This window comes from Gigantopelta aegis, chromosome 6 (assembly GCF_016097555.1).
Source record: "Gigantopelta aegis isolate Gae_Host chromosome 6, Gae_host_genome, whole genome shotgun sequence".
Lineage (NCBI taxonomy): Eukaryota > Metazoa > Mollusca > Gastropoda > Neomphalida > Peltospiridae > Gigantopelta > Gigantopelta aegis.
Genome location: NC_054704.1, coordinates 30,041,701 through 30,053,646, shown reverse-complemented (window position 1 = coordinate 30,053,646; position 11,946 = coordinate 30,041,701). Strand labels below are relative to the sequence as shown.

Sequence of the window (11,946 nt, the reverse complement as noted above, 5' to 3'; positions counted from 1 at the left end):
ATTTGTTTCTAACTGAACACTTGCATTAACTTGACCTCAATGGTTCAGTGGTTATGTCAGTTGGTTGAAGATTGGTGAGTGACATTGTGTATTAATTCATTTGTAGTTATTTTCATGCTTATATCCAATCAACCTTTAGACTACTGGATTAATTTTTGACAAAACCATGTTGAGTGGGTACAAGTTTATAATTTTTACTAACATATTCACTTAAATGTTTTCTAAATATATAAAATAAAGTTCATGTATGAATCGGTAAATATTATTTTCGTGGGTTTTTGTAATTTCTATGATATTTTAGGTCAGTTAATGGTTATTAAATTAGGCAAAGAATAAAAAAAGATGTGTGTCCAGCTGTCCAGTAGTCATGTCCATTATTCCCAATAACAGTGGTTTTCTGACCAGAATGTTTTTTATTCATATTGCAATATTTGGTGATTTTTGTTGTTGGTAAAACGATCAAATTTATTATCAAATTAGCTATTACAATCAGTTATCGATCCCTGAAAATGACCGCAATGTGCCGCCATTGTTGTCAAGCGAAAATACTTGCCGAAAACCACTTTTTAAACTAAAAATTCCAAGCTATTTTCCACTGAAAAACAACAAACAAAAGCTGTTTATTGTAAACTAAACTGTTTCCTGGTAAGTGTGGTGTGCAAAATGGCGGGAAATATGAATTGGGGAATAAACTGTATACAGTGTACAGTATGTCGACTGGCGTGACGTCGGGCAAGATATCTCGCCTGCAGTAGTCAGAAGGTTAAGATTTAAGCACCCTCTCCTGGGCACACACACCCAGCTATCTGGACTGTGTCCAGGATAGATGGTTAGTGGTTAGCTTTTAGTTTTTAGTGAAAGAAGTCGGTGTAGTGGTCTTACACCTTCCCACCGACTCATTCTGGGTGGGTACCAGTACTAGGAGGCGAACCTAAAACCTACAAGCCTTATATCTGATGGCTGAACCACTCCACCACCAAGGTCAGTTGTGGGAGTGTAAGACTACTGCATTAGCTTCTCTCACTAATCAGTTAACACTTTCCTGGACAGGTGACTTGGATACCTGATATATACTTGAACGTATTAATTTATAAAAAGTATGGACAAAAATCAGTTGCAGATTCCTTTATATTCTTACACCTATAGCAATATTTATTTCTTTTCAACATCACCTGTCTTCAAACAAGTGCACTCCCTCCTACGGCTAGTAGTCTGGTCTGAACATCCCAACAGCCAATGGGATGGCCTGAAATTCTTCTGCTGTATGCTCCCTCTAGTTCCGGTCACATGACTGTAATGTCCTTTTTCCTTCGCTGTTTCAGTTATGAATTATGAATTTGTTTTATAACTGTTTGGGATGTAAAATCTACGTTGTGGAAAAACCCCCGTAAATTTCATGAACTGACATTGGTGTAAGATTAGTTTGAAGATATTGCCATAAAATTCACTGTTCTTTCTATACTTTGAAAATAAAATACATATCATGTTCATCTATCCAATAGGATTTTGGTGGGAGTTTTATGGAGGGATTAAGTTGTAAGAATTGTTTAGTAGTTATAGTTTTCTGTATTTTATTCTATATTTTGTTTTAATTTTTTTTTTTTTTTTTTTCAGAACAAATCTTGTTGAGAATCATTTAGCACTGATCTTAAGTGCTTGGATTAGTGCTGGCATTTTAGAGGTAACCATTTTGACCACAGATGTGGTTAATATAATAACAGATGTGTCTGTGCCTATTTCCTTATTTTATGTGTTCCCTAACCTTTCAGTCCTAAAATGTCCTTGCTTTTTTCTCCCTGTGATAGCACTCCTTATTTGTCAGCTCAAGAGTAGCCCATGAAGTGGTGACAGCAGGTTTCCTCTCAAAATCTGTGTGGTCCTTAACCATATGTCTGACGCCATATAACCGTAAATAAAATGTGTTGAGTGCATCGTTAAATAAAACATTTCTTTCTTTCTTTCTTTGTCAGCTCCTTGCTGTCCAGCTCCAGCTATTAAAGGTGCATTGTGAATATTTGTGTTAACTAGCCTCAGTGGTGTAGTGGTTACGCCACCAGACTTAAGGCTGGTAGATACTGGGTTCGCATCCCTGTACCGGCTTGAGTTAACAACTCGATGGGTAAGACCACTACACCAACTTCTCTCTAACTAACCACTGACCTACTGTCCTAGACAAACAGCCCAGATAGCTGAGGTGGTTGCCCAGGACAGCATGCTTGAACCTTAATTGGATATAAGAACGAAAATAAATATAAACAAATGTTCATTCTACACATGTTGTAGAAATGCTTCAGCTTGGTCAAATGTTTGGGATTTTCTATGCATCTGTAACTACTTGACTAAGTTTTGCATGTATATTATCTGGTACCATGGGGTAGGCCTGTTTTACCAGGATCAGCTAGATTGGTGCATGGAAGTACTAAATAAAATGCATCATGAAAGAAGACTAGAATAGATGAGGCAGGAGAAATACGAAACTTTTTATCATGTTAAATGTTTTCATAATAACAATTCAAGCACAGGATGAGCCTTATTGTTTTTTTTTATGTTTGTTTTTTTTGTCAGGCATTGATTGAAGTTGTGATAAGCAGCGAAGGAGCCCTGTTTACCAGAGCTGTGATATTGTTGGGTGAATTGCTGCATTTGGTAGGTAAAAGCTTGATAGTGCCTGTCTAAAAAAAAAAAAAAATGTTTTTAAATTTCCCCCTTTGCCACTAAATATTGTAATTGATTTTTCAGAGAAAACAGAAAAAATAACTGAAACAGCCATTTTATATTATGAAAAAGCTGTAATAGCTGAAAACAGTTGACTGTAATAACTATGGTCAGTGCTTTAAGGAGTTGAAATGTGCTGAGGTGTCGGTAACAGCTCTCAAAATTCGGGTCATCTTGAGACAACAATTTATTACAAATAATAATACTTAATTCTTGATAATGATAAAAAAAAATTACGGATCAATTTTGTTACTGTTACAGTACTGCTTTGATGTCGTGAAGATCAATGGCCGTGTTAAACAAATACCCCTTTCATTTAATTTTGACACAAAAAGAATTTACACAGATTCATCTGCCCCGGGTTGGGCCCCTGGCCTCTCAGAGGTCGAATCCCGGGGCAGACATGCTCGAAACCTCTGTGGTATATGAGCATGTTAAAATAATATGGAACGGAACACAGTTTCACAGATTTGTGCCATTGTTGATTTTTTGGCTCTACATATATTTTATTATTTGTCTGATTCCTAATCTTGTTAAACAATATATTTGATATGTTACTTGTACATATATTTATTATTTGACTGATTCCTAATCTTGTTAAACAATATATTTGATATGTTACTTGTACATATATTTATTATTTGACTGATTCCTAATTGTCAAACAATATATTTGATGTGTTACATATAAATATATTTATTATTTGACTGATTCCTAATCTTGTTAAACAATATTTGATATATTATATGGGTGTCTTGTTTTTTCCAGGCCTACAAACTACTCCCTCCAGAAACCAGCAGCCATAGTCATTGTTTACCAAGTTTGATAACCATGGCTTCCTCCTTTGAAATTCCTCTTGCAAAGCGACAGTAAGCATTACTGATATGCAATCAGCATGTCTTTAATATCCACACTGTTAATTACAAACAATTTGGTAAATATAAAATATGAGGATACTATGCTTGTTTTAATATCATGTTTAATTGAAAAGCTTTAGACATCATGTTCTGAAAGTCACTTTACCAAGTATTAAAGGGAGAGAACCTAGAATTTAAACATATTTTTTTCATCTAGACCCTAGTTTCAACCCGTAAAAATGGACCCTAAGTTTGATTAATTTACAAACCTGTAACAAATATGGATACAATAGAGTAAAAAAAGAGTCTGTGACATTGAAATACCCGTAAAAATTAACTAAAACGCAACTCCTTAACCGCTATTTCTCGAACGCATGTGCGTTTTCGAAAATGTGAAAAATACATTTTGTGGTATTAGAAACACCAGGATGACCAGAAACACTTCGGATGTACGAAAATGGATAATGTAAAGAATAAAATATAAGTAATGTTTGATTTCAGTGATCATAAACGGCTGTAATTGTGAAACATAAAGACTTGGTGTTTAGAAACTAGAGTCTGTCCCTTTAAAGAAACTGTTCTTCAGTGATTTGCAGTAAAAAAAAAACCCCAGTATTTTAAAGTTTATTTTAGATAACCTTACACTATCAGCTGAACCAACTTCAGGCTGTCTTAAGATTTTAAAATATTGTTCCCTGTTAATGTTACGCAAATATATTTCATTATTAAATTACCAAAATGCTAATTAAGAAAATGTAATAAATACAATTGTCAAAAGAGCCTTTATTTTATTGTGTTTAGCTATCTAAATTTGAATATGGTACAGATTTCTTGTTTAAAAAACATCATATTGATAATCCTATTAAGGGCCCATTTCCAGTGTGAACTCTGATTTGTATGGAAAAATATTTCACTTTAGCACTCGTATTGATAAAAGTTTGTTTTCTTTCTTTATTAAAGCCAGGCCAGTGTGGCTGTGACCAACCTGACTCATTTACATTCACTGAAGAAACGCGGACCGGTTCCACACAGTCTCTTTCTCGATCAGCTTCTGCAGCATGCTGGGAAATTCATTGAATTCGTAGGCAGACACTGGCACTTGAAACGAGACAGCTTGTCAGAGCTGTACTTCACAAAGGTATTTTGATTTACCGACCTTGGTGGCATCGTGGTAAAGCCATCAGACATAAGGCTGGTAGGTACAGGGTTTGCAGCCCGGTACCGGCTCCCACCCAGAGCGAGTTTTTTTATCAACTCAGTAGGGTAGGTGTAAAACCACTACACCCTCTTTTTTTTCTCACTAACAAACTAACCCCAAACTCACTGTCATGGACAAACAGCCCAGATAGCTGAGATGTGTGCCCAGGACAGCGTGCTTGAACCTTAATTGGATATAAGCATGAAAATAAGTTGAAAGTAAAGGATATTTTTCATTTACTATTGGGCAATACACTTATTTTTTCTTTACAGCCCTCTTGGTTTCTGCTCAAGGATTTGCAGTATATTGCTATTCCCATCCTGCTACTGCCTGTCTGTCTTCTGACCAAGCTTCTATATTTAAAACATGTTGACTGTGTAACTGTTTTGTTGTAAAATTTTGCAAGAGGCCTTATTGTAGGCTTTGGCTTGTCCGATCCCAAAACTGCATATTTTGAGAGGGTAATAAACCAGGTTTATAACATGTCGTACTATTTGGTTTATTTACTTTTAGGCCCTGGCTGATGACCTCGTGTCTCAAGTGGTGCGTGACACTCAGATTCTTGGAAACAGAGATTGGAAGTGTTGGGACTGGAATCTCATTAGTTCTTTGTTGAAGGTGAGGATTGGATGTCCTAGATTCAGTACAGGTTACACATCACCATTCATGTTTTGCATGCATTTTACTGCATTTCACTCACAAGTAGGGTCGGGATGTAGCCCAGTGGTAAAACACTTGCTCGATGCACGGTCGGTCTGGGATCGATCCCCATCGGTGGACCCATTGGGCTATTTCTGTTCCAGCCAGTGCAGCACGACTGGTATATCAAAGGCCGTGGTATGTACTACCCTGTGTGGGATGGTGCATATAAAAGATCCCTTGCTGCTAATCGAAAAGTAGCCCATGAATATCTGTGTGGTCCTTAACCATATGTTGGACGCCTTATAACTGTAAATAAAATGTGTTGAGTGCGTCATTAAATAAAACATTTCTTTCTTTCACTCACAGGTTTTTAATTTCCACTTGATGGCCTTCATAATTCTCATGGATTTAAATTTATAAAAAAAAGAGGTTAATTCCAAAATCATCTGTAGCATCTTTGAGCAAATAGTTTAAAAATATTTACCTGTGTTTAAAGACTGACATTTTCTTACATTATTTTGTGGAAATATTTAAAAATTGACCGCAATTATTTTTTGGTGCATGCAAGTATGAACTGAAAAAAATGATGTGCATACTGTATGACTCTGTGTGTTTTCTTAAAAATATCTAAATATGGTTGCACAAAAGTAGTGCGAGTCAGTTGGAGGGTGGTAGTAGGCATCGAGATATGAAAAAAAAAAGTAAGCACCTCTGGACCAGTCAGATTGCCATAAAGTGTAGAGACACAAAGAAAATTTAATTATAATACTATAAGTGCAAAAGGATATACGTGAATATAATATGACTTGGTATAAAAGAAATGTAACTATTAAACATAGCTAAAATTCAACATTTAAATGTTTTCAGTGGCCAGATGATAAATTACGAAGACTTGATGACCAGAATGTAATCAGGTTTGTATTATGACTTGAATAGTTTATTATGACTCAGACCTTTCTTTTTCAGTGAGGTTAAAATCATTTTTAAAATTGTATTTCAAGTTAGACCAGTTCACAATAATAAATGCTGTTATTAGTCCCCTACAGCTCCATCCGTCCATCCGTCTGTCTATCTGTCCTTCCGTCCATCTGTCCCACATATGTTTTCCGGATGTTTTTAACAGAAGGCTTTGAGATACTGAGCTGAAGTTTTGTATATAGTTTCATCATGTATTATTACAGATAACGTTTGACTTTCATGACGATTTACCCATTTTTGATGGCGTTATGGCCCTTGAACTTAGAAGATGTGAAAATGTGTTTTCCCGGAATTTGTTCTCAGAAGACCTTTAGATATTGAAATTTTGTGTATAGGTTTATCACAAACTGTTACAGATCATGTTTGACTTTCATAACGATTTACTCATTTTTAACGGACTTATGGCCCTTGAACTTAGGAGATGTCAAAATTTCTTTTCCAGAATCTTTTTTCAGAAGACCTTTAGATATTGAGCTGAAATTTTGTGTATAGGTTTATCACGTACTGTTACAGATCATGTTTGACTTTCATAACGATTTACTCATTTTTAATGGACTTATGGCCCTTGATCTTAGAAGATGTGAAAAACAAATTCCAGATTTTTGCAATGCCAGGATATATCACAATAATTTTTTTTATATAGCTTTATCATTTGTATATAGCTTTACAGATCAAGTTGAAGTTTAGTGGTGATTTACCCACTTTTCTGTTATGGCCCTTGAATTTAGGAGATATGAAAAATTGATGGGCCTGGTAGGGGACATGTATTGCTTTAGCAGTACTCTCAAAATGTTTGTTTTATTTATAGAATACCAGACCAACATTATTTCTGAGCATCTTTATACAGTGTAACCATAAATAAAATGTGTTGAGTGCATCGTTAAATAAAACATGTCCTTTCTTCCTTCCTTTATACAGAAATTCCTCTAAACCGGACACTCATAGGGCCAAGTAAAAAGTTTGGATTTTGGAGGCATCTGGTTTAGATAGGTTCTGTTTCGTACTGATGTTTAAAAAGGAACCATTGAAAAAGTCTGGTTTTGATGAAATTCCGGTTTACACAGCGTCCACTTTTGGGAGGCTTCACTGTATCATTTTATAAAGATACAGCTATTGGATCTTAGACATTAGATAATTTTGCATAGTCGTGGTTGCAATCTGATTTCAAGAAGTCAAAATTAAGTGGATTTCGCCATTGCAATTAAAATAAGACGAAGTTCATTGGCATCGAAATCACCCCTAGCATGATCCCTGTATAATTTGATTTTTAATTTTTTTGTTTTTTAAATGCTGCTGAAAACAATTATTCATGTCTTGTCATTTCAGACTGGTGAAAAAAGTTATTTATTTCTTCAAACCAACGAATGACCAATTCTCTCGTATGGACCTCAAATGTGATAATTCAAGACTCTTCTGCAAAGTAGGCTGTCATCTGATAGACTTCCTTATCAAGTCACATCAGGTACTCTTTCTTTTACAGTTAGAGATTTTAGCCGATGCCAAAATTGTTTGTACTTAACATTTTGGAGATCACTGTAGTAGTAGTAGTAGTAGTATTACTTTAATTATTATTTTATTATCATTATTATTAGTCCACTCCAGGTCCAACCGGAGGGGCTATAGGTTTTATCTCTGTCTGTCTGCCTGTTCGTCTGACTGTCCGACATATAGTTTTCCAGATGGGGTTTTTCGCAATGAAATTTTATGTACAGCTTTATCATGTACTGTTACAGATCAAGTTTGACTTTCATGCCAATTTACCCATTTTGGACAAAATTATGGCCCTTGAACTTAGGAGATAAAAAAAAAGCTGTTTTCCAGGGCCCTTTAATTTTGCAATGCCTTAAGATATTGAACTGAAATTTTTCTCACAGAATAGTTGTTATTATATTACTGGGACTGGCCTCGGTGGCGTCGTGGCAGGCCATCAGTCTACAGGCTGGTAGGTACTGGGTTCGGATCCCAGTCGAGGCATGGGATTTTTAATTCAGATACCGACTCCAAACCCTGAGTGAGTGAATGAGCAAGGCTCAATGGGTAGGTGTAAACCACTTGCACCGACCAGTGATCCATAACTGGTTCAACAAAGGCCATGGTTTGTGTTATCCTGCCTGTGGGAAGCACAAATAAAAGATCCCTTGCTGCCTGTCATAAAAGAGTAGCCTATGTGGCGACAGCGGGTTTCCTCTCCAAATCTGTGTGGTCCTTAACCATATGTCTGACGCCATATAACCGTAAATAAAATGTGTTGAGTGCGTCGTTAAATAAAACATTTCTTTCTTTATTATTACTGGTATATTATTATTATTATCATTATTGTTATTATTATTATTATTATTATTATTAATAAAGGATTGTAATTATATTGTTTTATTTATCTTGACTTACAGGATGAGGCACAAAAACACGTAACAGAATGGCTTACAGATATTGCACAGTGCTTATACGAGGTAACCATCTGTTCTAATTAGGATTTCAGTAGAACACTGTATTTGATATTTAACTCTTTTAATAGGAACCTATAGTATGTTTAACTAAATTGTTTTAAAATGGAATAAAATATGAATTATTTAATGTATTTATGACAAGGTAAATTGATGTTTCATGTAATAAACCAAAAACATACCGATACATTTTGAAACTGGTTGATGCTGTTGATGTTAATTTGGTCTTTGTATGATTTTTTTTGTTTTTAAATGTGTGTAAAAAGGATCAAAGGTATAAGAAAAAGTTTTGCTTTCTTTTAGTTAATGAAAGCACCATAAATACAAAAATATGAGATTGACAGTTAAAGAAGTAGATGATTAGGGTCATTTCCTTAGTAACATGCTTGTTTCTCCTACTCTCCGTTGCAGCTGAGCGCCCACAGAGTGGCTCCCGAGTCGATATTCGGTATGAACAGTATGCACCATTCTCTCAGCCAGTTCTACTTCCTCTTCATCGGTCGCTTCTCACTCACGCCACGAGGTGATCGCTTCTTGGAAAACACAGGCATCTTTCAAAAGTAAGATTCCTTATTCCATTGGGGTGGTCGGTCTAGGATCAGTCTTGTCGGTGGCCGTGGTATGTGCTATCCTGTCTGTGGGATGTTGCATGAAAAAGATCCCTTGCTACTAATGGGGAAAATGTACCAGTTTTCTCTCTCAAGACTATATGTAAATGTCTGACATCCAATAGCCAATGATTAATATTTCAAATGTGCTCTAGTGGTATTGTTGAACAAAACAAACTTCAACATCCTTATCCCACACTTTTCAAATAGGGCAATTGTTGTACCTTTGTATTTGTTAAGTATGTAAATGATTCATGGAAATGATTTTAATATTTAATAATAATTTATATTATTTATAGATATGTCCAGATAAGTCCAGTATTGTTTATACATTACCTAGAGGGTATGGCAATTATCTCAGGGGCCATTGACATTACCAAGTTATGTCCTCTGGAGTATTTAAAAATAGTTTGCCTACTTGACCATTTCATCTCGATTGGAGAGCAAGTCGAGCTTGTTAAAATGGCATCTTCTATAACAACCTAGATATACATGCAGTTCTGTAGCAAAATGAAGGAGCAAAAATTTCATACTGTAACCTGACCTTTCATTCTTAGTACACTTCCACCAATGCCCAACCAGACAACCACTACCTAGAATGTTTTGTCAGGTCAGGTGATACCATACAAAATGTAGGAATCATATGTTTCTTAGTAATGTAAAACTAGCAACAGAGATGGGGGTTTTAGCTAAAAATGTATCCATAAATTGTGCATAAATTGCATTAAATGTGGTTTTACTTATTATTTTTTATCCTGTGTTAAAACTGCAGTAAAAAAAAAACCCAACAACAAGAAAGAAAGATAAAACTGCATGCAAACTGTCTAAGTATCTTGTGTTAATTGTTTTGTTTTAGCCTTTTGGATCTGATTGGTCCGAACACTCAAGACATTTACATCAAGTTGGCTGTGGCCAGTTTGAACTATTCAAGGGAGGGATCCGCTCGCACCATTTTGTCCAAAGCTCTCACTGCTTCCTCTGAGGTGAGTTATTTCAATAATCACATTATAATCATTTATAACCTCTTTATTGGTGACAAAAACAAGCTTAGCCACCAAAATTAAAACCGAAGCAAATATTTCAAGAGATTAGATATGATTTTTAGTGTGCATTATTGTCAAGTTGATAATTACATTTTGTTACAAAGACTGTATTTTAATTTTGAATTCTAAAAAATCTAGCTAAATGATATTTTGTCATTTTGTCATAATATACATTAACTGTTAAGTCTGCATATAATAGGTTAAACGTCATTCACCAATTTGCCAAATAAGAATCATATTGAATTTGGTGCATTATCAACTTGACAATAATGCACCAAATTCAATATGATTTTTATTTGGCAAATTGGTGAATGGCAGTTTAACCTATTATGTGCACACTTAACAGTTACTCTATATTATGACAAAATATCATTTAGCTAGATTTTTTAGAATTCAAAATTAAAATATAGTCTTTATAACAAAGTGTAATTTTTTTTTAAAATTAAATTATTTCATGTGGAAGAAACAATATATGAAAATCTTTGGTAACCAGAATTCGGTTCACATGATTTATATTTAGATAACAGATTGTTACATTAATTATATTTGCATAACCACTGAGTTACCTATTAAACATAAATCTATTGTACTGTGGTTTAGTACCACATTGGTATTTCAAATTTATTTTAAACAAACTGATTTTTCAAATAGGTAGTATTTTTTAAAATTGATTACTGATATACTACACATGTAATTCCAACGATACTCAAGTTTGGAGCTTTTAATTATAGAATATAATAGTATTGTGCCCTGATATGTATGACAAAATAGATTTGTTTGGAATTAAAATATATTTTTATGACTGAGTATCATATTTATTCAGAATTTTAAAGTATATTCCTACGGCAAAGTATGTGCATTCAATAACATGCTATATTAAATAAGAATTATTTGTCTGTCTTTTTTTGTGAATTTACTTTTGCTTAACAGTCACAGGTTGTATAAAAACCTAGTATAGTGACGCGATTTTATATCAAATTGGTGACTGTTAAAATGTCAGTGAATTCACACGCAAACAAATTCTTATAATTATAAAAAAAACTAAATTTATTTTGTTTAAATACACACAAATCAGTTGCTTTTGTCCTTTTCATGATGCTTAAGTAATGGCATACGTTTCTTCATTTTATCAAAGGATAACATTCAGTTTGTTGGTGACGCCAACAAATCAGACTCAAGTGTATCATATAACAGCAGAGAGTTGTTTGTAATTATTTTATCATATTATGTTACATTTCTGAATACAGAAGCTATCTGCATGGCAAACTACTTGCTAAGCTTCACAGAATGGTTTTGGTTTCTTTACTGCAGACTGGTAGAATATATTGTACCAGATTCCTGAGAGTGCTGCTCCATACGGGTATTGCGTTCTTCTCATGGTAAACTACTTGCTAAGCTTCACAAAATCGTTTTGGTTGTTTTACTGCAGACTGGTAGAATATATTGTACCAGATTCCTGAG

General features: G+C 34.6%; 1 protein-coding gene across 1 annotated transcript in view; it reads left to right on the top strand.

Moving 5' to 3' along the window:
- LOC121376235 (rapamycin-insensitive companion of mTOR-like) overlaps positions 1-11,946 on the top strand; it is a 41,471-nt gene that overhangs the window by 12,354 nt on the left and 17,171 nt on the right. The window contains exons 12-21 of the mRNA XM_041504052.1: positions 1,615-1,681; positions 2,566-2,646; positions 3,484-3,584; positions 4,533-4,710; positions 5,284-5,388; positions 6,280-6,326; positions 7,717-7,852; positions 8,781-8,840; positions 9,246-9,394; positions 10,299-10,425. Of these exons, the coding sequence (XP_041359986.1) occupies positions 1,615-1,681; positions 2,566-2,646; positions 3,484-3,584; positions 4,533-4,710; positions 5,284-5,388; positions 6,280-6,326; positions 7,717-7,852; positions 8,781-8,840; positions 9,246-9,394; positions 10,299-10,425 (1,051 nt within the window). The remainder of the gene's footprint in view (positions 1-1,614; positions 1,682-2,565; positions 2,647-3,483; positions 3,585-4,532; positions 4,711-5,283; positions 5,389-6,279; positions 6,327-7,716; positions 7,853-8,780; positions 8,841-9,245; positions 9,395-10,298; positions 10,426-11,946) is intronic.